The 22,464-nt window shown below is 37.6% G+C and overlaps 1 protein-coding gene across 1 annotated transcript in view; it reads right to left on the reverse strand.

Annotated features, from left to right (window-relative positions):
- Positions 1-272: 272 nt before the first annotated feature.
- The window catches only part of CNOT9 (CCR4-NOT transcription complex subunit 9), a 31,926-nt gene continuing 9,734 nt past the window's right edge, over positions 273-22,464 (reverse strand). Inside the window, exons 2-8 of the mRNA XM_030848715.2 lie at positions 21,976-22,155; positions 20,026-20,141; positions 18,003-18,112; positions 13,223-13,332; positions 7,898-7,996; positions 7,591-7,682; positions 273-6,164 (exon numbers count right to left, since the gene is read on the reverse strand). Of these exons, the coding sequence (XP_030704575.1) occupies positions 5,996-6,164; positions 7,591-7,682; positions 7,898-7,996; positions 13,223-13,332; positions 18,003-18,112; positions 20,026-20,141; positions 21,976-22,155 (876 nt within the window). The 3' untranslated portion in view covers positions 273-5,995. The remainder of the gene's footprint in view (positions 6,165-7,590; positions 7,683-7,897; positions 7,997-13,222; positions 13,333-18,002; positions 18,113-20,025; positions 20,142-21,975; positions 22,156-22,464) is intronic.

Consider the following 22,464-nt stretch of genomic DNA (forward strand, 5'->3'; position numbering starts at 1 on the left):
TTAAGCCATATCTCAGAAAGGTGGTACTAAAATGTTGAAAGTTAAAGGAGCATATCTGGGTGTGGAAGGACTCCAATTTCATTTTTATTCAAGATTGCCTTGGCTGTTTTGGCACTTTGCATTTCCATGCAAATTTTAGAATCAGCTTGTCAATTTTCACAAAAATAAACCTGTTGGGATTTTACTTAGAATTGAGTTTCACCAGCAGATCAATTTGAGAGAACTGTCATCCTTACAATATTATTTTCCAATCCATGGAGTCGATATATGTCTTCATCTTTGTCTTTTTTTTTTTTTTTTTTACATTTAAGGCATTTCAATTTTTTTAATTTTCAAAATGTATTCATTTATGTTATTGTCAGATCATAAAGTCATCCCTGAAATTTCATCAGGGTTAAAAATGCTTCTCAAATCTAATGTTATCTTATATACAATTTCAAGAAATAAAACTAAGTTATTGTGAAACTTTCACAGTGAGATTTCCAAATAGCTGAGAACATAGGCAAGTTTCCCCTTTGCTTCCAACAGACAGAAGCTAACCTATAACAAGGAAGAAAAATATTTGGTGAATTGACTATACATGATTTGACCACACACCTGTCAGTCTTTCTTTCAAGAATGTTTCATTGTTTTCAATGTAAAGATTCTGCATATCTTTTGATAAATCTATTGATATTTCTAGCTATTTGTTATCCTATTATAAACAACATATTTTTGAAATTTCATTTTCGATTTATTGTATCTATAATCTTATTTTTAAAAAATCTTTATTAATTAAAAAAATTTTAAATTTAGAAACACATAATTGATTTTTGGGGGGCAGTATATTGACTTCGTATTCTGTGACCTTGCTAAATTCACTTAATCCTAAGAGTCTGTAGATCCTTTTGGATTATTTACATACACAATTATGTTGTCACCACTTTTTTTGTTCCTTTATAATCTTTTCTTTTTAAAAAATCTTTTATTAATTAAAAAATTTTTTTAATTTAAAAGAAATATTTATTTGGCTTGCTGGGTCTTAGTTGCAGCATGCGGGATCTTTAGTTGCAGCATGCGGGATCTTTAGTTGCAGCATGAGGGATCTTTAGTTACAGCATGCGGGATCTTTAGTTGCAGCATGCGGGGTCTTTAGTTGCAGCATGAGGGATCTTTAGTTATGGCACACGGGATCTTTAGTTGCAGCATGCGGGCTAGAGCCCTGACCAGGGGTTGAACCCAGGCCCCCTGCATTGGGAGCACAGTCTTAACCACTGGACCACCAGGGAAGTCCCTTCTTTTATTTTCTTGACTAATCACACTGGCTGGGACCAGTATAATGGTATACGGAGTTGTGATAGTGGACATCCTTATCTTATTCCTCATCTCATGGAGAATGATTTCAATATTTTATCATTGAGAGGTTTACTGTACGGTTTTTATTAAGATTTTTATTTTATTAAAAAATTTTTTTTGTTTTCATGAATATGAAACTTTTAACTTCTTTAAATTATAATTAAATTTTATTTTGGGTCAAAGTGATTACACACACACACACATATATATTTGTGTAATCAATTAACCTACCTACCTATATTTAACCTATCTACATACATATGTAAGATTTTTATGAGATTAAGGATATACCCTTCTATTTCTCGTTTTCAAAGTTTTTTAAAACCATGAATAGCTGTTGAATAGTGTTCTTTCCTGCATCTGTCTAGATTGATTTTTCTCCTTACATGTTGTGTGAATTGAATCCATTAGTTTTCAAGTGTTGAATCAATCTTGTATTTTTGCAGTAAACCCAAATTAGATATGACCTATTATCATTTTTATATAGCACTAGATTTGACTTGCTTATTTTGTCTGGCAGTTTTACATTAACATTCCCGGGAGAGATTAGCACCTGGTTTTCCTTTCTGGTGATATCTTTGATAGTTTTGGTGGCTGGGTTATACTGCTTCAAAAGTGAATTGAGGGACTTCCCTGATGGTCCAGTGGTTAAGACTCCATGCTCTCAATGCAGGGGGCCCGGGTTTGATCCCTGGTCAGAGAACTAGATCCCGCATGCCACAACTAAGAGCCCGCATGCCGCAACTAAAGATCCCGTGTGCCACAACTAAGACCTGGTGCAGCCAAATAAATATATATATTTTAAAGAAGTGAATTGAGATCTGTTCCCCTTTTCTATAGTTTGTGGAAGTTTATGATACTGGTGACTCTAAGATATAAATGATGTCCCTTTTTCCATTAAAAAAATATTTTATTTTTGGCTGCATCACGTCTTAGTTGTGGCACACGGACTTCAGAGCACGCGGGCTCTCTAGTTGTGGCATGTGGGCTTAGTTGCCCCGTAGCATGAGGGATCTTAGTTCCCCAACCAGGGATCGAACCTGCGTCCCTGCATTGGAAGGCAGATTCTTAACCACTGGACCACCAGGGAAGTCCCTCTTTTTTCATTTCTAATGTTGAGGTTTTTTTCCTGATCAGTCTATGGGTTTATCAGTTTTACTGTTTTTGAGGGAATGACTTTTGGCTTCACTGATTTTCCTTATTGTACATCTGTTTTCTATTTCATTGCTTTTTTTTTTCTGCATTCTTCCTTCTACCTTTTGAATTTGCTATTCTTTCCCAGTTTCTTGACGTGAAAACTTAGATCACTGACTTCAGCCTTTCTTTTGTAATGTGTGAGTTTAAAGTTATATATTTTAGTGCTTTACCTGTATACCACAGGTTTTGATATGGCATATCTTTATTACCAGTTAATTTTTTTTATTTCCTTTGTGCTTTTTTTTCTGTGACCAGTGGGTTATTTAGAACTCTACTGCCTGTTTTATAAACAGTTAGGGACTTTCCAGTTGTTGTTGTTGTTGTTGTTTTTCCCTAGCTTAATCCCACTGTGTTCAGAGAACACTGTATTATTTTCAATTATTCTGGAAATTTCCTGAGGCTTACTTGATGGTCCAGCTATGATCAATTTTGGAAAAAGCTTTTGGTGCTATTAAAAATATGTATACTGTTGGTTCAGTGACAGTGTTCTATATATGTCAGTTAAGCTAGGATTGTGTTGTTCAACTTACCTATTATATCTGGTTTTAAAATAAATGTATTATTAAAAAAATTTAAATTCCACAACATTCTGGAAAGAACAATCTCATTTCATTCTATTCTCTGACACAATATGAAAATGTGGTTTCCTATTTTAAATGTTTTCCTTGGACTTTTGATAGCAATTAACTTTGTGTATTCCCCCTCTCCCCCTCATACTTGCCCAGCCTTTGAGCAGCAGGAATAGTGAGCAAGGGAATCATACATATAGCTAGTAAGGAAGCTCTGAAGGCTACCAATGCCTCTCCTTGCCCTGTTCCATCATTGAAATGAAGACCCTCAACCCTTGGAAAAAAGAAGCTGGAAGCAGAGGTTGGCTCTCGCCCATTAAGAGCCAGGAACAGGGATGGAAACAACTCTGGAGATGTGCTCTAAGTCTTGAACCCTGGAAGGAAATGAATATTAAAGTCTTTGATAAAATGTTTCAAGCTTTACCTCTTCATTTATAGAAGTCTCTCCCACACTAGTACTGTTCTGGCTACTACAGCCAGGAATGAGGTTCTGTCCCAGCAAGAGATACTTTGTCAGAAAAAGGGCACCATCTCAGCCTTGCAAACAGCTTTTATACATCAGTAATCTTCTCCCAAAGAACCTATCTAGAAAGGAACCATCACTGCCCTCTTGGCAGTGTGTGTGTGTTGTTCAACAGAGGTAGAGGCAAGGTTGATGAGGATCATCTGACCACAGTGCCTAGATACCTCGATATTGACAAAATAAAATCTCCAGTTTAAAAGAAAAATTATTGTTACAAAAACAGAAGCATGTTTTATTTCAATCCTGTTGACGGAGTGAGGATGGAACACAGAAAATGCGGGGCGGGGGAGGGGTCCTCTTTATACACACAGGACATCAGGATCAACTACAGGGAACAATACCCATTTCCACCCCTCCCCGCAACTCCTACATGGGGTCCAAGGCCAGCTGAGAATAGATGGTACAAGAATTAAGATACTATTGGCACAGTACAATGGCCAATGCACCGAAAGATGCAGAAGAGAATTTTTCAGGGAGCAAGGCCTGGCCCTCAGCTGCTTCCCCAGAGGAGGGGGAATGAGAAAACTTTGGCTCAGAAGGAAGGCGGTTGGCAAAAATCAGGATTACCCTAGCTGGACTTTCCAGGTCAAAACTATGGGCTGAAGGGAGTCAAGACATTTATCCAGTCCATGCTGTTCTCTGATTTCTCCAAGACCTCTTCTCTTCAGGCTTGAGATTAGTGAGAGCTGGCCTGGTTCTCCTCTTCATTTTGGAAAGCAGGGGAATAAGTGCTTATCCGACCCTTTCTACAACTAGGCTACTTAATTACTACTTTCTTGGCTCTAAAGAGACAGAAGCCAACTAACAAGCCGGCTCCCTTTGTGAAAGTCGGCTTGAAAGAGCCCTTGGGTTGGCAAACTGCCTCTGCAAAGGTTTCTCTGAGCCTGCCCCTTATAAACCCTCCCCAAATGTATTCAGGGACACCTTCAATCATGTGAGATGTGGGCCAAAAATACTTGGTCTCTCTCTAGTTGGGTTAATAATCCCATCTTTGACTGGAGATGGGGATTAGAGACAGAGAAAGCAGGTGATGGCAGGGGGAAGGACTGGGGGAAAGCAAGGCAGTTTACACTGCAGATTCAAGCCTCTGGATTGTGAATAGAGTCACCTAAAGCTCCAGAGCAGGAAGGCGGATTCTCTGACACAATATGAAAATGTGTAAAATATTTTAGTGGCAACCCTGTAATTCCCATAGACCAAAGGGGAATGTGTCAAAAAAAAAAAAAAAAAAAAAAGACGGAATAAGTGAGGAAGCAGAGTCCAGCCCTCTATCTTAAATCTGAATAAAATTAACTCATTCAGCTAATACTGCTTCAAGTACAATCACGAAGACAGATGGAACTGTAGATTCACACTAGGGCAAAGAATAGGATCAAGCAGCCTATCATCTTAAGCACAGACACCTCCCTTTTAAAAGTCATCTAGAAAATATCTTTGAGGACTTGAACTGAAGGTGACGTCCACCATCTCCTCTCCTCCCCCAATACAATACCCTTCCAGGACAGCCTGATGAATTAAGACGTCTGTTTTAAGTTTAATAGGAGGTAAGTGAAGAAGGGAAAAGCACGGAGATTTGGAAATGCTAGCAGCTAAAGCCAAAAGCAAGGTTAAGGTCCTTATGGCATCCAGAACTAGGGGTAAAAGAATGCGAAAGGGAAGGGAAACAGGTGGTGGGTTCCTGCTGTCCTTTGGCTTTATATCCTTCCCCTGCCTCCCATTCCTCCCAACAGCTCATGCAGCTACTGGCCTGCTAGAGGGGATGTAATGCCCAGACCAACTTTTTATTGAGCTTACGCATCTAACAGACTTGTAAACAGTACCAACTGACAAAGTTTTGCTGAATATTACAGCTTGTGTCCACTAAATACACCTCTCTCTGAGATTAAAAACAAAAAACCAAAGTAAACAAATACTGAGAGAGAGGATGAAGAGACATATCTTGAGTCTTCCAGGAAGGCAAAATAAGAAAACGCCACATGGCTTGGTCCCAGGTGTTCACCATGCCTAGAGTGCTGCTGCTGTCACCACTGTCTCCCCTCCCTGCCAGTGGCTGGGTAGAGGTGAGGGAGAACGATCATCTTGGGCATGCTGCAAATACAGCATTTGCTGGTGTTGACACCCTCCTTGGCTGTGGTGGCAGAACACTGTGTCAGGAGCCCGTTTCCTGGGAGTAGCAGAAGGAGCCCAGGTCCTCAAGGCAGCCTGATGGCAGCTCATACACCTCAGCAGGGGTACCGTGCCCCTCTTCTCCAGTGCAGTTCAGCATTGAGGTCGTCTATTCCCAGTCGGCGATAAAACCTGAGCTGTATTCCTCGCAGGTTCCCCCTCCCTTCCCCAACTTGGGGGAGTAGTGGGAGGGGACGGGGGAGGATCACTGAGGGGGCAGGGGGATACCCCGGGGATCGGTGACCTGGCCCTCTTGCAGGTTCTTCACGAGTTGTGCAAGCCAGCGTTTAGTGGTGGTGTCATCTTTTAGCACCTGGGCGAAGGTCGTGTCCTTCAGCTGGTCAGGGAGGCACTGCCTCAGTGCTTCACGTGCCCTACATCAGAAATAAACAAACCGACCAGGGAGACCAAACAAATAAACCCATATCTGGGGGACAGGGAAGAGCCCTTTTCTTAGATATAAATACATAGAATCCTGGGAATCTATGGTTCTGTCAAGGTACTTTAAGAAGCCATTAAAATTCTTTAAAGCTTATGTTAGGCATAGGCTCAGATTGCTCCAGGATCTGTTGTCTGCAAACATTTTCAGAATGATGCCCCAATGTAGAATTTTGTGACAAAGCAAATGGAATAAAATGGTGCAATAATTTACTTCAATTCAAAACTGCTTTCTAATTTATTACAGTAAACATTGTCATAATACTCATGTTGGAAATATATGGATTATATAGTAAATGAAATATTCCAAAATCAGTACATTAACAGGGGATATGACCTCACTCATAGTATGATAAATTAATGAACTTTAAACTGATATAAATTTGTGTCTTTCCAAAAACAGCTTCAGCTTTATAGTTAAAACCCTTAATAAGAGATGAGCAGTAAAAACAAATCTATGGTAACATTATTATCAGATGAACTTTTAAATGTTTCATTTACTTTAAAATATGACCAGTAAAAGTCGAATCTGAAAACTCAAAAAGGTAAATGTTAACTATTTATAAGGCTGTTTTTTAAGAAAAGTTATAGCTTTTGTACTCAGCCTAGTTTCTTTGTACAAGGAGAGTTTTAAATAAACATATTTTCAAACTTTGGTGAAAACAGGAACCACTAAAGAACAAGACAAAATGGTCAAAGAAATAGTTAGGGCTTAAATAACCTCAGTGGCAGGAGGCTGAGTTCACATTAAATCAAGTTATCCGCATTCCTAAGAACACAGAAATCAACCCATTATGTGGTTTAGCAGAATCTGAGCAAGTGGCTTTCAGCATGAATTATGGATTTACAAAGCAAAAGGTCAAATATTTCTAAAACGCATTGTATCTACAATGTATGATTTCTGGCAGAAAGATTACGAACATAGGGAGATAAAACAATTAGCTCAAGGACTTTACAGGAAGAGAACTGGAAATATAATTCAAGAGCCCTCTGGGCCTGTTCCTTTCTTAAGAGACCTTTGAAAGTATACTTTTCTTTCTGACCACCTGGAGTAGCAACAGAAAGCTCAAACCACAGGAGTAATGTATCATAAGATTCACTGTCTGAACTCTCTGGAATTTTAGAGTAGGGTACGGAGTTCCAGTGGGGAGATAAAACTCTGATGGATTTTTAAATTCAGTACTTCAGATTTTAAAAGGAATTAATCAAGGTCTGTCTCAGACAAGCTAAATATAGTTTTATCCCTTCCCTGTCCTAAAGACATAGGTGCTACCCCATGAGATGGGGCAATTGCTCACTAGAGTATTTCCCCTGAAATACTCACCAGAGTATTTAAGTCCTATAAATCCTATAAATGTTTACCTGGGATTATCTGAGAGTCGAAGGTAACATCTTACTACATGCTTCAGCAAACGGGCGGAAGGCTCTTTGGATAGCTGCAGGACCATCTTACCCTGTTTCCCCCAAAACAAGGTGGGATAGGAAAAAAACACACAAAACACAAAATAATCCTAGTTGATATCAGAGAGCAGATATTGCAAGAACAGTTATACAAGATTCCACAGTTGTTATTTCTAGTTGGGAGACTGAAGCAGCTCAGTATCGACTGCAAAGCGACTAAGCTGTGTGATCAGAAGCAGTTTCAAAGAAGGCAAATGAAAGAACTCACCAAGATCATGGCAACATGGGAGAAACGCTCATACGTCTGACATATATAAGCCAAACCAGTGTCATCTAAGAGGATCTTCTGGAGGATAAATGTGGCAACCTGGAGTAAAACAAAATTAAGGAGTCCAAAACGTTGCTCAGACTTGTCTTCCAACTGTCTGTTTTTCTCCCAGGAATAACCATAAGCAGAAAACTAAGCAAATACCCTTGCATTCTATATAACTTACTTGACGAGACACACATAGTACAAAAAAATTAATAAATATTACCATATTGGACATTTACTATGTGCTGGAATTTCTCCTTAAGCCATAACATGCCTTATCTTATTTTCACAACAAACCTATGAGGTAGGTACCATTGTTATTCTCATTTTACATAAAAGGTAGGTAATTATCAGTCTTAAAAACAGAGAGACTGTCTGTTACTGAACACCTACTATGTGCCAGGTGTAACTGTTGATCAATAACTTGCCAGGTTAAGGTCCCAAGTGACAAAGCTACTAACTCAGAGTTGAGATCAAACCTAGTTAAACACAGAGCCTCTTCCCTTTTCCATAGGCCAAGATGATTTTAGCAATTCAGCTATGCCTCATCTCTTCCGAATGAGTTAGGTAAATCTTTTCTTATTCTTAAAAGATCTTAAAGAAAATAAGACTTTTAAGCCTCCCTTCGAAAATTGTTCCAACAGTAATAAAGAATATACTCACTTTAAGCTCATTAACTCTTACATAGATGGGATTAAAAAAATACTAGTTTAATTCAAGTCAAATGATTATTATAATGATTCTCTTCCTCAGCTGCTCTGCAGAAACAACTGTGGGAATTGTTTTATTTTACTATTTTACTGGGGTATAACATTGTGGTTGGCTAAATAATGGCCCCCAAAGATATCTAGGTCCTAATCACCAAACCCTGGGGATGCTAATTTATATGGCAAAAGGAACTTTACAGATGTGATTAAGTTAAGAATCTTAGGGGAAGATTAATCATCTTGGATTATCCAGGTGGGCCCTAAATATAATCATCACAAGTGTCCTTAAAGAGGAAAGTGGAGGGAGATTTGACAATAGAGGAGAAGGTGATGTGACAGAAGCAGAGAGAGATTTGAACATGCTACACTGCTGGCTTTGAAGATGGAAGAGGGGGCAGTGAGCCAAGAAATGCAATTCTAAAAGCTGGAAAAGTCAAGGAAAGGGACTCTCTCCTAGAGCTTCCAGAGGGAATGTTGCCCTTACTGGCACCCTGACTTTAGTTTTAGCTTGGTTAAACTGATGTACGGTTGCTGGCTTCCAGAACTGTAAGAGAATAAATTTGTGGTGTTTTAAGCCACCAAGCTTGTGGCAATCTGTTATAGCAGCAACAAGAAACTAATACAAACATATACACAGTAAAATATGTAAAGTGCACTAATCTTAAGTGTATCTTAAGTTTTACATCCTACACATCTGTGAACCACAACCAGATTAAAATACAGAACATTAGGAGGTTGGGATTAACACATACACAATATTAAATATAAAATAGATAACCAACAAGGACCAACTGTATAGCACAGGGAACTATACTCAATATCTTGTAATAACCTATAATGGAAGAGAATGTAAAAAAAGAAAAAAAAATATAAGAATCACTTTGCGGTACACCCGAAACTAACACAACATTGTAAATCAACTATATTTCAATAAAAATGAAATAAAATAAGAATTTTAAATAAAATAAAATACAGAACATTTCCAGCACCCCAGAAGATTCCCTTGTGCCTTTTCCCAGTCAATATCCTTCCCTGAGAGGTAATCACTATTCTGATTTATCCTCACTGACTGTTCTTGCCTGTTCTTGAATTTCACATACATATATGAGTCATATGGTATGAACTCATATATATCTGGCTTCTTTCACTTGACATAATATCAGCCACATTGCATGTATCAGCAGTTCATGCTTCTTAACTATTGTGTAGTTTATTTTGTAACTATACTACAATTTACCCTGCATAGTAAAAATGCTATAAATACTCCTATATATGTTTTGATGCCCATGAGAGCTTTTTTTTTTTTTGCCATGCTGTGTGGCTTGTGGGATCTTAGTTCTCTGCCCAGAGATCAAACCTGGGCCCTTGGCAGTGAAAGCGTGGAGTCGTAACCACTGGCCCGCCAGGGAATTCCCGAGAGCTCATTTTTCTTGGGTATACATTTTTGGGTGATAGGGTAGGTTTATGTTTATAGTGGATACTGCCAAACAGCTTTCCAAAATAACAGCTTTCCAAAATAACTTATACTATACACTCACCCAGGGGGATTTAAAAAAAAACACAAATGTCCATACTTTATCACCCTGCAGAACGGTTCAGTAGGTCAGATATGGGACCTGGACATTGATGTTTTAAAAACACTTCACAGGGACTTCTCTGGTGGTCCAGTGGTTAAGAATCAACCTTCCAATGCAGGGGATACGGGTTCGATCCCTGGTCGGGGAACTAAGATCCCACATGCCGCGGGGCAACTAACCCCAGGTGCTGCCACTACTGAGCCCACGTGCCACAACTAGAGAGAAGCCCGCTCGCTGCAACAAAAGAGCCTGTGTGCCGCAACTAAGACCCAACACAGCCAAAAAAAACCCCAAAGAAACAAAAACACTTCACAGGTGATCATGCCACACAGCTCTGACTGAGAACCTCTGCTCTACTGGGTGTCTACTATGGCAAGACGTTTGACTAAGCATCGTACATAAAAAGTGAACACAACGAGGTGTCTGCTTGAATGGAGCAAAAGAATAAAGACTTGCCAGGAAGTGACTATAAACCATAAAACGTAGGATAGGAAAAGTATTCTACTTGAAGCGTAGTAAAGGTCAATGGGAACATCTACACATCAAGGATGAATTAATTCTAGTAATGGGCAAGGAATGTAAATAGGGGAGGGATCATTAGGATGGGGGCTCCTGGAAGAAATGTCACTAAAGAAGCAATGAATCTTTTTCTGTCCCAGCCATGAGAAGCCAACTTGAAAAAACCCTATTCATAGGCAACTATGAATAAAAAATGACAGAATACAGTTGTAACCATTCCAATCCGGTCCCGGAAAGCCACTGAAATTAACAAAAGGAATAAAATTAAGGGACAAATGAGAGAAGAAAAGCATGAATAGGGACTTCCCTGGTGACGCAGTGGTTAAGAATCCGCCTGCCAATGCAGGGGACATGGGTTCGAGCCCTGGTCCGGGAAGATCCCACATGCTGCGGAGCAACAAAGTCTGGGAGACACAACTACTGAGCCTGTGCTCTAGAGCCCATGAGCCACAACTACTGAAGCCTGCGCACCTAGATCCCGTGCTCCACAGCAACAGAAGCCACTGCAATGTGAAGCCCGTGCACTGCAACGAAGGGTAGCCCCTGCTCACCGCAACTAGAGAAAGCCTGTGCACAGCAATGAAGACTCAATGCAGCCATAAATAAATAAATAAATAGATAAATAAATAAATAAATAAATTTATTTATTTAAAAAACAAAGAAAAAAGAAAAGCATGAACATAGATCACATGTCACTTATTCTTTGTGTGTTAGTAGAAAATTGAAGACAGAGGTTTAAATCCTCCCTAACACACAAACCTTAGATGGCAGGCTGGGTGGAAAAGTATTCAGAGGTAAAATACTTGACTTAAAAGCTGCCAACTTCAGCTCATAACATCTCTCCTTCCATCCATTATTTTTAAACAAATGGCAATCTTGGATAAAAAGACGCCCACAGGGAAACTTCTACTGAGACATACCCTACACAGGGGTAACAAGTAATACTTATCTGCATTTTCAAGGAAATTGAAGAGAATGTGGACTTTAAAGAACATTTTAAAAAATTCAAAGAACATAAAAAATTCAAAGAAGAGCTGAAAGGACATGAGAAGTGAGAGGCAGAGACTAGAGGAAAAAAATTAATACAAAATTAAACTGCTACATGTATACACGGAATACCTCTGGAAGGATTCTACAAGAAAGTAGTAATACTGGTTACCACTGGAGGGAAGAACTGAGTGGCTATGGTAGGAGACTTCCATTTGTTTGTATACCCATTTGTAGTAGCATTTGAATTTTTACTTTATTTGTATTGTGAATTCGAAACAAAAAAAATTTAAATCATTACATCTACTTATGTCCAACTCAGCAATAAGTATTTACCAAATTAAAAATTAGAGTGACTAGTCTAGTCAATGTGACTAGATACACTTTGGAAGCAGAAGTAAGATATTGCTAAAAATAGTCAGCAACATGGAAAAGTAGCCTTGAGAAAAATCACGATATGAAATTAAAGATAGAAAGTAGAGAGGGAAAAAATATATATTTGAAAAATAGACAATACAGCATAACTGATGTTGCTGAAGCAAGAGGCCAAAACAAATCAAAGGGAAAACTATAAAATTAATCAAAAAAGAGACACAAAGAGTAGGCTCTTCCAGAAAAAAAATCTGATATAAGATTATCAAATGATGGACTTCCCTGGTGGTCCAGTGGTTAAGAATCCGCCTGGCAAGGCAGGGGACATAGGTTCAATTCCTGGTCTGGGAAGATCCCACATGCTGTGGGGTAACTAAGCCTGTGTGCCACAACTACTGAGCCTGTGCTCTAGAGCCCATGAGCCACAACTACTGAGCCCACGTGCCATAACTACTGAAGCCCGCACACCTAGAGCCCGTGCTCCACAACGAGAAGCCACCACAATGAGAAGCCCACACACTGCAACAAAGAATAGCCCCTGCTCGCCACAACTAGAGAAAGCCTGCGCACAGCAACGAAGACCCAGCGCAGCCAAAAGAAAAAAAAATTATCAAATGAACTTAAAAATTATAAAAGAAGCTTATAGATACCACACAGAAAAAGCAAGTTCACCAATGAAAGAAAAATATTAGGCTGACCCAAGATTTCACTACAACATTCAATACCGGAAGACAACAGGGCTATGGCAATGGAGTTCTGAGAGGGAAAATAAGAGGTTAAGAATTTATACCAGTCACATTATCATCCATGGTTAAAGTGCAAAGTAGGGAGAAGCTCAAGTATATATACACTTGATTATGCATAAAAAAATGTCTGGAATAATACACCTGTGTAGTGAGAAGTGGGTTCAGATGAAAGGGAGAAATTTAGTGTTTTAACATGATATTCTTCTGACGGGTCTGGGTTTTAAAATCATCATTATATAACAATTTTTATTTAAAAGAGAAAAAACATTCATGAAAGTTTCAAAAAACCTGAAGAGAGGCAGAAAATGATAATCATGAAGAAGTAGCCCAAGAGTCAACAATATAGAATCTAATTAAGATAAAAACACACACCGTTTTAGAAAGTTCACTTCCAGATTCCATAATGCGTAAACACAAAGGGATAATTTCTGTTGTCAGTAAAAAGTTGATTACTTCCTGCTCATCTGTTTTCACCAGGGCCCCTAAAGAAAATATGGACAAACAAAATTATTTCAGAGTCAGGGTTTCCAACTAAAATTGTTCATCCAGCTAGTTGTGGAACTTAACATACAACACAAACTGTGGTTTATTAAAAAAAAAAAAAGAGGAAGAAAAGCACAGGTTGACTGTTATCAGTCAACACTAAAAGATCAGGTACCAAGTTTGGTCTACCATATAGTTAGCATCTGTTTAGCTATCTAAATAATTTTTCTATCACTCTTGGTAGGCATTCATACAATAATATCACCATCTCTTCTCCATATACCTTAGGTAAGAGAAAAGAATTCTACATCAGTATTAAAGCACATTCCCAGGTAGCAAAGAAAGGATGTCAGTCTGAATCCTACTTAAGTCACAATAGGCATAAACAAACATTACTTCCTGGTTATTCAATTGCCCTCTTTTCCCAAAGAGCACAAACACTGTAGGGCATACCTAAACAAGAAACACACACACCTGGATTCCAATTCTGGTTCCACAACTAGTTTACCTAAGTTTGACAAAGTTACCTTCCCTTTGCAAGCCTCTGTTTCTTTATAAAATAAGAGTTGGACCAATGACTTCTAAAATTCATCCCAATTCTATTACTCTGTTGGTTTCTAAACTTACACCACTGACCGGGTGTCAGACACAGTTCACTGATATCCTCTCCATTCTGCATATAGGGAGGCAGAGTCCCATTAAACAAATGACTGTTCCTTGAGCTGCCCAACGCATCACTAGCTTTTATATGAAAGGCCTTAGTTAATTGGACCTGTAATAACTAAAGTCAATCACTTCAGGAGAGAGTAATATCATTTACTTTAACCAGAACTGACAATCTACAAATGCTACATCTCTAAACAGCACATACCATAATTTACTAACATGGCCTGCTGCAGATGGCAGATTATTATCTCACTTAGATTTTTTACATGTAGGTCTAAAGTCCATTTTGTTAATTTTGTATAGAGTACAAGGTATAGATCATGGTTCATTGCTTTACATATGGATATCCAATTGTTCCAGCACGATTTACTGAAAAAGACTATCCTTTCTTCACTAAATTCTCTTTGCAGCTTTGTCAAAAATCCAATTGACCATAATTGTGTGCGTCTATCTCTGTACTCTCCATTCTGCTCTACAAGTCTATCTTTTCTCCAATACCACACTGTTTTGACTCTGTAGTTTTCCAGTAGGTCTGGAAATTAGGTAGTATATGTCTTCCAACTTTCTCCTTCTTTTTAAAAAATGCATATTCTAGTTCATTTGTCTTTCCAGATAAAATTTTAGGATCACCTTGTCAATTTCTATAAAAAAAATCCTACTGGGATTTTGTTAGAATTGCTCTAAATCTATATATCATCTGGGGGAGAACGACATCTTAACGACATCTTAACGATAAACCAATTGATGAATATGGTGTATCTCTGCATTTATTTAGGTTTTGATTTCTTTTGTCCTTGTTGTATAGTTTTTAGCTATAGACTATGCACATATTTTGTACGACTTACACCCAAGTTTTTCACGTTTTGGTGAAATTTCAATCTCTAACTGTTTAGTGCAAGCACACAAAAATGTAATTGATTTTTGTATAATAACTCTATAACTTACAACCTTGTTAAACTCACTAGTTCTAGTAGCTTTTTTCTGTAGATTCTTCAAGACTTTTCAATGCAGTTAATCATGTTGTATGTGAACACAGTTTTCTTTTTCCTTTTTTTAAAAAAATTTTTTATTGAAGTATAGTTTCTGTACAATACTGTGCAAGTTACAGGTATACAATATAGTGATTCACAATTTTTAAAGATTATACTCCATTTATAGCTATAAAATGTAGCCAATATTTTATTTTTTCCTTTCTAATTTGTATGTCCTTTATTTTTTTTCTCTTGCCTTACTGCACCGGTAAGGATAACCAGGATGAGAATGAATAAGACTGGTGAGAATGAACATCCTTGCCTTGTTTTCAATCTTAGGGGGACAACATTCAGTTCTTCACATTAACTATGATCTTAACTGAAGGGTTTTATTTTTGTTTTTGTACTTTATCAGGTTGAGAAAGTTCCCCTCTATTCCTGCTTTGCTGGAGTTTTTATCACGAATGGATACTGAATTCTGTCAAAGGCTGTTTTTATAAACTACAGAGAAGATCACATGATTTTTCATCTCTAGTCTGTGGATACGGTCAATCATAATGGCTGATTTTTGAAAGTTGAACCAGAATGATTTCCTGGGATAAAACCCACATGGTCATTATGATCCTTTTTACATGTTGTTGGATTTGATTTGTTACCATTTTGTTGAGAATTTCTGCATCTGTGTTCATGAGGGATACTGGTCTATAGTCTTTTTACTTCTTTTTCTGTTTTTATTATCAGAGTAATGCTGCCCTCACCAAGAGTTGAGAAGCCTCCTCTCCATGTTATGGAAAAGTTTTTAACAGAATTTGTGTTATTCCTTCTTTAAGTTTTTGGTAGAATTAACCAGTTGAAACCATCTGGGCCTAGAGTTTTCTATGTTGGAAGGTTTTTAACTACAAAAACTATTCAGCTTATCTCTTTTTTTTTTTTTGAGTGCACTCTGCCAGACCGTATTTTCAAAGAATTTGTGCATTTCACCTAGGTTGTCAAATTTATGGACAAAGAGTTATTAGCAGTATTATCTTATTATCTTTTTAATTGTCTGTAGAGTCTTTTATAATGCACCCCCTTTCATTTATGGTATTTGTAACTTGTGCCTTCTCTTTTTTTTATCAGTCTGTCTGGATAGAGGTTTATTAATTTTATTGAATTTTTTCAATAAAAAATTGGGGTGGATGTAATGGGTGAAGGTGGTTAAAAAGTATAAACGTCCAGTTATAAGATAAATAAGTCCCAGGGGTATAATGTACAGCATGATGACCACAGTAACAATACAGTATTGTATGTTTGAAAGCTTCTAAGAGAAATCCTAAAAAGAGAGATCGTAAAAAGTTCTCATCACAAGGAAAAACAATGTTGCCTAGGTGTGATGATGGATGTTAACTAAACTTACTGTACGATCATTTTGCAATATATACATATACCAAATCATGTTGTATACCAAAAATGAATACAATGTTATATGTCAATTATATCTCAAAAAACAAAACAAAAAAACACTGCTTTTGGTTTCACTGATTTTATGTATTGATTTTCTTTTCATATTTTCATTGATATCTAGTCTTTATTATTTCCTTCCTTCTGTTTGCTCTGGTTTAATTTGCTCCTTTTTCTAGTTTCTTAAAGAAAAGCTTAGCTCACTGATTGAAGACCTCTCTTTCTTTCTAGTATAAGCATTTAATGCTACTAATTTCCCTCTAAGCCCTACTTTAAGCTGCATCCTATAAATTTTGATACGTTGTATTTTTACTTTTACTCAGTTTCAAGTATTTTCTAATCTATGTTACGTATCACTTCATTTATATTCAAACTTGTCTGATAACCCTTGAACTGCAGGAAAAAGTCTAGGCCCAAACATTCACCTTCTGCTTGTACTCTCAATGACTTGGGAGAAACTGAGTTTCTAAAAATACATGCAAGGGTAGACAACTGGCTTAATACCGTCCAAGTACTGTTTCCACCCACCACCACAGTCAACATTTACCCTAACAACACATAAGTGCATCATCCAACCACAGTAGTAAAAAAAAACAGCAGAAGTAGGATGATTTGAATTAAAATAATGAATACAAGTGTTTTCTTTTGGCTGGAATCATGTTGATGTTTTAAATCCTACACGAGACGTTTTTATATCTTACAAGCTGGAAAGAATATATTGGGAAAAAAGTTTCTAATTACAGTACCACTTGGGAGAAGATGTAAAAAACAATAACATTCATTTGGAGTATGAGATAACAGTTACTTCTTAAAAGTAGAATAAAATGTTCCTGAGAAATACCAAACTTTTAAATTATACTTCCTGATTCATGGTTTATAAACATAAGGATGTGAACACAGGCTGAACATAAAAATAATAACCAAACAAAACAAAGTTTGTATAACTAATGTTCTTATTATTTGGTTAGTATGTCGAGCAAAAACTATGAGAAAAAGACACTGAAAAAAGGAAGGGCAATTTAGGAAAGAAATCTTCTTGAATGTATTTACATTTCACAAATCTAAAGATTTTACTACCTAGGAGTCTAAGATCTGAAATAGCTGATATAGCGTTTTAGACACATCTCCCATAATAAATGTACATGGAAACATTAATTTGAGCATGCAAAAATTCAACGAGCTAAAACAGAAAGTAAATCCCTGGAATTATGGGAGAACAGCTCAGAAGTGACAAAGATGAAAAATCAAACCAAGAAACAAACTCAAATTCTTACTCCTGTAATAATAATCTTTTGGTTAACACTCTTGTTCTTTACTTTCCCTACAATTATTAAACATTTCTACATACACACTGAATTTAATCCCAAATGTTGGGTCTTACAGCCTTATTAACAATACTCAGAATGGTACTTGGTAAGAGCAATAATGTTCTGATATTCATTTATTAGTAAAAACTAATTTATTAGACTCAACCCCGAAGACAAAAATGAATAGCTGGTGAACAAAAGCTACAAAAGAACAGACAAAACACCTAAGACCACTATTATGAATGATGATGATCCCAGGCTTGCGAAACGATCCTAATAACTTACCAATAACTCCAAGACTGGTTAGCCGAAGATACTCAAAGGGACGTGTTTTGCTGACAGTGTGCAAAAAGGGGTACAAAAAAAGTGGGATGTGTGCTGCAAGAAATGCTGACCTAAAAGAAAAAAATAATCACATTCAGAGCCCAGAGTTAATTTCTAAGGATTCTGAACATTCCCAGGTGGTTAATTCTATAAGGCCTATAACACTGCTTGACCAAGGAATCTCTAGGAAAGACTGTTACTGGTCATTAGTCTAGACCAGTGGTTCTCAGTTGGGGTGATTTTGCCCCCTCAGGGGCAATGTCTGGATATATTTTTGGTTGTCATACTGAAGGGATTGACATCCACTGGGCAGAGGCCAGGATGCTGCTAATCCTACAATGCACAGGACAGTCCCCTCTTATCCCCCTCCTCCCACCGCAAAGACTTAATCCAGCCCAAAATGTCAATAGTGTCAAGGCTTCAAACCCTAGCCTAGACCAATGGTTAAGAGAACACACAATTTTCCCTGTATTCAGTACCAAGTACTTTAAAAACTGATAAAATATCCAACTGCAAGTTTTAAAAAATAGGTCATAAAATGCACTTAAGGGCCCAAGAGATTCTCCTAGATGCCCTCCCTCATCTAGTTTATGGGTCAACAGTAATATTCACAGGTAGGAGCTGAGAAAAACTTATAAACCAAGACAAAAAAGTAAAGCAGCCATTATCAAGGTTTATCTGTTATGCTTAAATACTCTTTTTTGGTTAGAGCTTTCAGATACACTAAGTATCCTAAAAACATTTCAATCTGCAGCTAATATGTTCAGCAACTAATATGGAATCAGTCTATTACTTTATATAATTTATAATTATAACTTACAGGAGAGCCAACACCCAAAAATTTTAAGAAAGTACTCTTGCATTTTTAAGTACTTAAAAGTAATTTTCTTAGCAATGTTTCTAAAGTTCCGAAAGGTCAGTGCCAGCCTAGCACTCAGATTTTATAAGGAAAACCTGACAAAGAGAGGAAAGGCTTTAATAAAATGACTATTAAGTGCTTTAAGGCCATAAAAGTCACAAAGCAGATTCCTGAACAGAATCTCCCCTTTCTTAATTCGTCAGATATAGCAGGAAGGCAAAAGTGTCTCAATTTGAAAGCCAATTCTCATTTATTACAGAGGTTGCCTAAAATCCTGTGTTAAAAAAGATTCTGAAGCCAAATCTGGCTTACTATGTGAGAAAAAAGTGCTGAGTCCAAATACTAACTGAACTCCTACTAAATGCCATGCACTGTGCCTCATGCGTGGCACAGTGATGCCTACCATGGATTCAGGAGGGAGAAGTAGCTGTATGCCTGACCTTTCCTGAGAGGTGACCACCAATCCTTTAAAGTTCCTTGCTACCAATGGGTAAAAAGTAAATAAGACAATGGAATACTATTCAGACTTAAAAAGGAAGGAAATTCTGACATATGCTATAATATGGATGAACCTTGAGGATATTATGGTGAGTAAAATAAGCCAATCGCAAAAAGACAAATACTATAAGATTCCATTTATAACGAGGTACTCAGAATAGTCAAAATCATAGACGGAAAGTAGAATGGTAGTTGCCAGGGCCTGGGGGGCAGGGGAATGGGGAGTTATTGTTTAATGCGTATAGAGTTTAAGTTTTACAGGATGAACAGAATTATGGAAATGGATGGTGGTGATGATGGCACATTATGAATGTATTTAATACTACTGAACTGTATACTTTAAAATGGTTCAAATGATAAATTTTACATTATTTATATTTTACCATAATTTGAAAAGGCAAAAAATTAATTATATAAGAACATGTTAAACAATACCACATTGTTACTACACTAAAATCTGGTGAATTAGAGACCAGAAATTCTTCAGGAAAAAAAAAGTAAAAGAAGAGTCCCAAAGATCCACACCCACACACGTGCACCCTACTGCATGACCCTCCTCTCATCATTCAGAAGTTAGGACCACATTCAACACAAACCTCTACCCACACACTCATTCAAAGTATTTACCTGGTTTCTGGGTGTGATGCTACACATTGCAATAATGCCAGAGCGTTGCAAACTCTGTTAGACTGGTGTGCTGTCAAGGTGGGTGGGTTGATAGATGGATAAATATTTACAATTTCCTAAAAATGGAAATCAGCACCAGATGAACAAGGAACAACTTTAATTCCCATGGTATGAAAGCAAATAACTTTAATTCCACGTATCCTATAAGAAGCGAACCATTAAAAGAGGGGGAAGAAATAAACAATACTCCTATCCTTTCATCATAAATATACCTGACTGAGACTATCTGAGACATTTCTACATATATCTCTAGGAAGACCTCTATGGAGGCAACTGTGGTCAACCATACTTCCTCCTATATCCTGCATCATCTGTTGAGGCTTTCACTTGAGGGACTCATATTTATAATCCCCCCTTTTGTCAACACCCTACTTTTAGTTGCAGTGATGAGATAGCTAGCCAGAAAGTGTTAGTAAATCAACCACAGTGACTCACAAAAAAGTTTCTCCTTGGTCAGGTAGCAACCGCAAAAGGGGGAGATAAGAACATGGGTATATGTGTGGGGATATGTACAAACAGCAGGGAATATATGTATTCTCCGCCGAAAGGCAATGATTTGCTGAACACAATTCCATTTATCTTAATTGTAAAACTTTTACACAGAAAATGTTCCTATAAGAAAGATTAGTTTCTTGGGTACGTGTTGTAGGGACAGAATATGAATTTACTTAATAGATTAAAAAAATTGATCTAATTATTGGGAATTATGGACAATACTTTAAAGGATGATCATTCTATCTTGGTTCTTAGGACTATACTGTATCAATTTATTCCCCACAAATGACCGTTCTGGTCAGAACCAAATTTCAGTTATTTATTCTTCAATGTACAAGAATACCCACCTTTAATCCTACAGCTGTTATACCTTTATCTTAACATTTTCTTTCCCCAGAATATACCTTTCAGTTCTTATACCTTCCTTTCCATCCCCCCCACCATGTAGTAAATATTATTTTGTAGCACTCTTAAAGTTGTGTTTCTCAAAGTGTAGCTCTTACACCATGTACATTGGAATCACCTGGGTGTGGGGGAGCTGCCTGTTAAAAATAGATTTTTCATCTTAGACTAAATATATCAAATCTCTTGGGTAGGATCCAAGAACCTGCACTTTAACAAGTACCTTAGACTTTTCTAAAACAGATTCTTACAAATGCTAACATTAAAAAATATATATACATTCTGGGACTTCCCTGGTGGTCTACTGGTTAAGGCTCCGTGCTCCCAATGCAGGGGGCCCGGGTACGATCCCTGGTCGGGGAACTAAGATCCCACATACTGCAACTAAGCCCGCGCACTGCAGCTACTGAGCCTGCATGCTCTAGAGCCCATGCACCGCGAGTAGAAAAGCCCGCATGCCACAACAAAAAGCCCACGTGCTGCAATGAAGACCCAGTGCAGTCAAAATAAATAAATAAACTAATTAAAAAAATAAAATTTAGGACTTCCCTGATGGCGCAGTGGTTAAGAATCCGCCTGCCCAGTGCAGCGGACATGGGTTCGATCCCTGGTCCAGTAAGACCCCACATGCCACGGAGCAACTAAGCCCGTGCACCACAACTACTGAGCCTGCATGCCACAACTACTGAAGCCTGCACGCCTAGAGCCCCTGCTCTGCAACGAGAAGCCACCGCAATAAGAAGCCTGTGCACTTCAATGAAGAGTAGCTCCCGCTCACCGCAACTAGAGAAAGCCCCCGCGCAGCAATGAAGACCCAACGCAGCCAAAAATAAATGAATAAATAAATTTATATTAAAAAAATAAATAAAGTTTTAAAAAATAATAAAAAGAAAAAAACCATCCTACCAAAGTTTTCATAATCATTTGGGCAAAGGCAGAGAGATACAAGTGTGATAAACAGGAATGACATGCAACTCATGGATATATACCCACCTGTAAAAGTGCTGCAATAGTACCAAATGAATGCCACAGCATGGGTGCAAGGTCAGGAACAGATTCTCTCTTTTTACTTAACTCCAGCAAAGCATTTTCCCTTGTCTCAGGACTGGACAGCTCATTGATCCACTGATAGATCTTTTCTCTATCCACCTGAGCCAGTGCAGTAGGCACAGGCTTCAAGTGAAAACAAGAAAGTAAACGTGAGTTTCATTAGAGTCAAATCAAGTCTTACTCTGCAGTAGCCTTTGGAGGGAACATATTTTTTGTAAATACTAGGGGAGCTTTTCTAAATACATATACTTGATGTAAATGAATTAAATCTATCAAAATCTAAAAGGCACACACTCTTTAATAATTCCATGTTTAGAAATTTATCCTACAGGTCTACTTGGGCTGTACTGAAGATATACCAGAATATTTACTGCTGCACTATTTTAAAAGCAGAAAACTTGAAGTCTATCAACATCTATCAATAAGGAACCG

Source organism: Globicephala melas, chromosome 7, assembly GCF_963455315.2.
Source record: "Globicephala melas chromosome 7, mGloMel1.2, whole genome shotgun sequence".
Classification (NCBI taxonomy): domain Eukaryota; kingdom Metazoa; phylum Chordata; class Mammalia; order Artiodactyla; family Delphinidae; genus Globicephala; species Globicephala melas.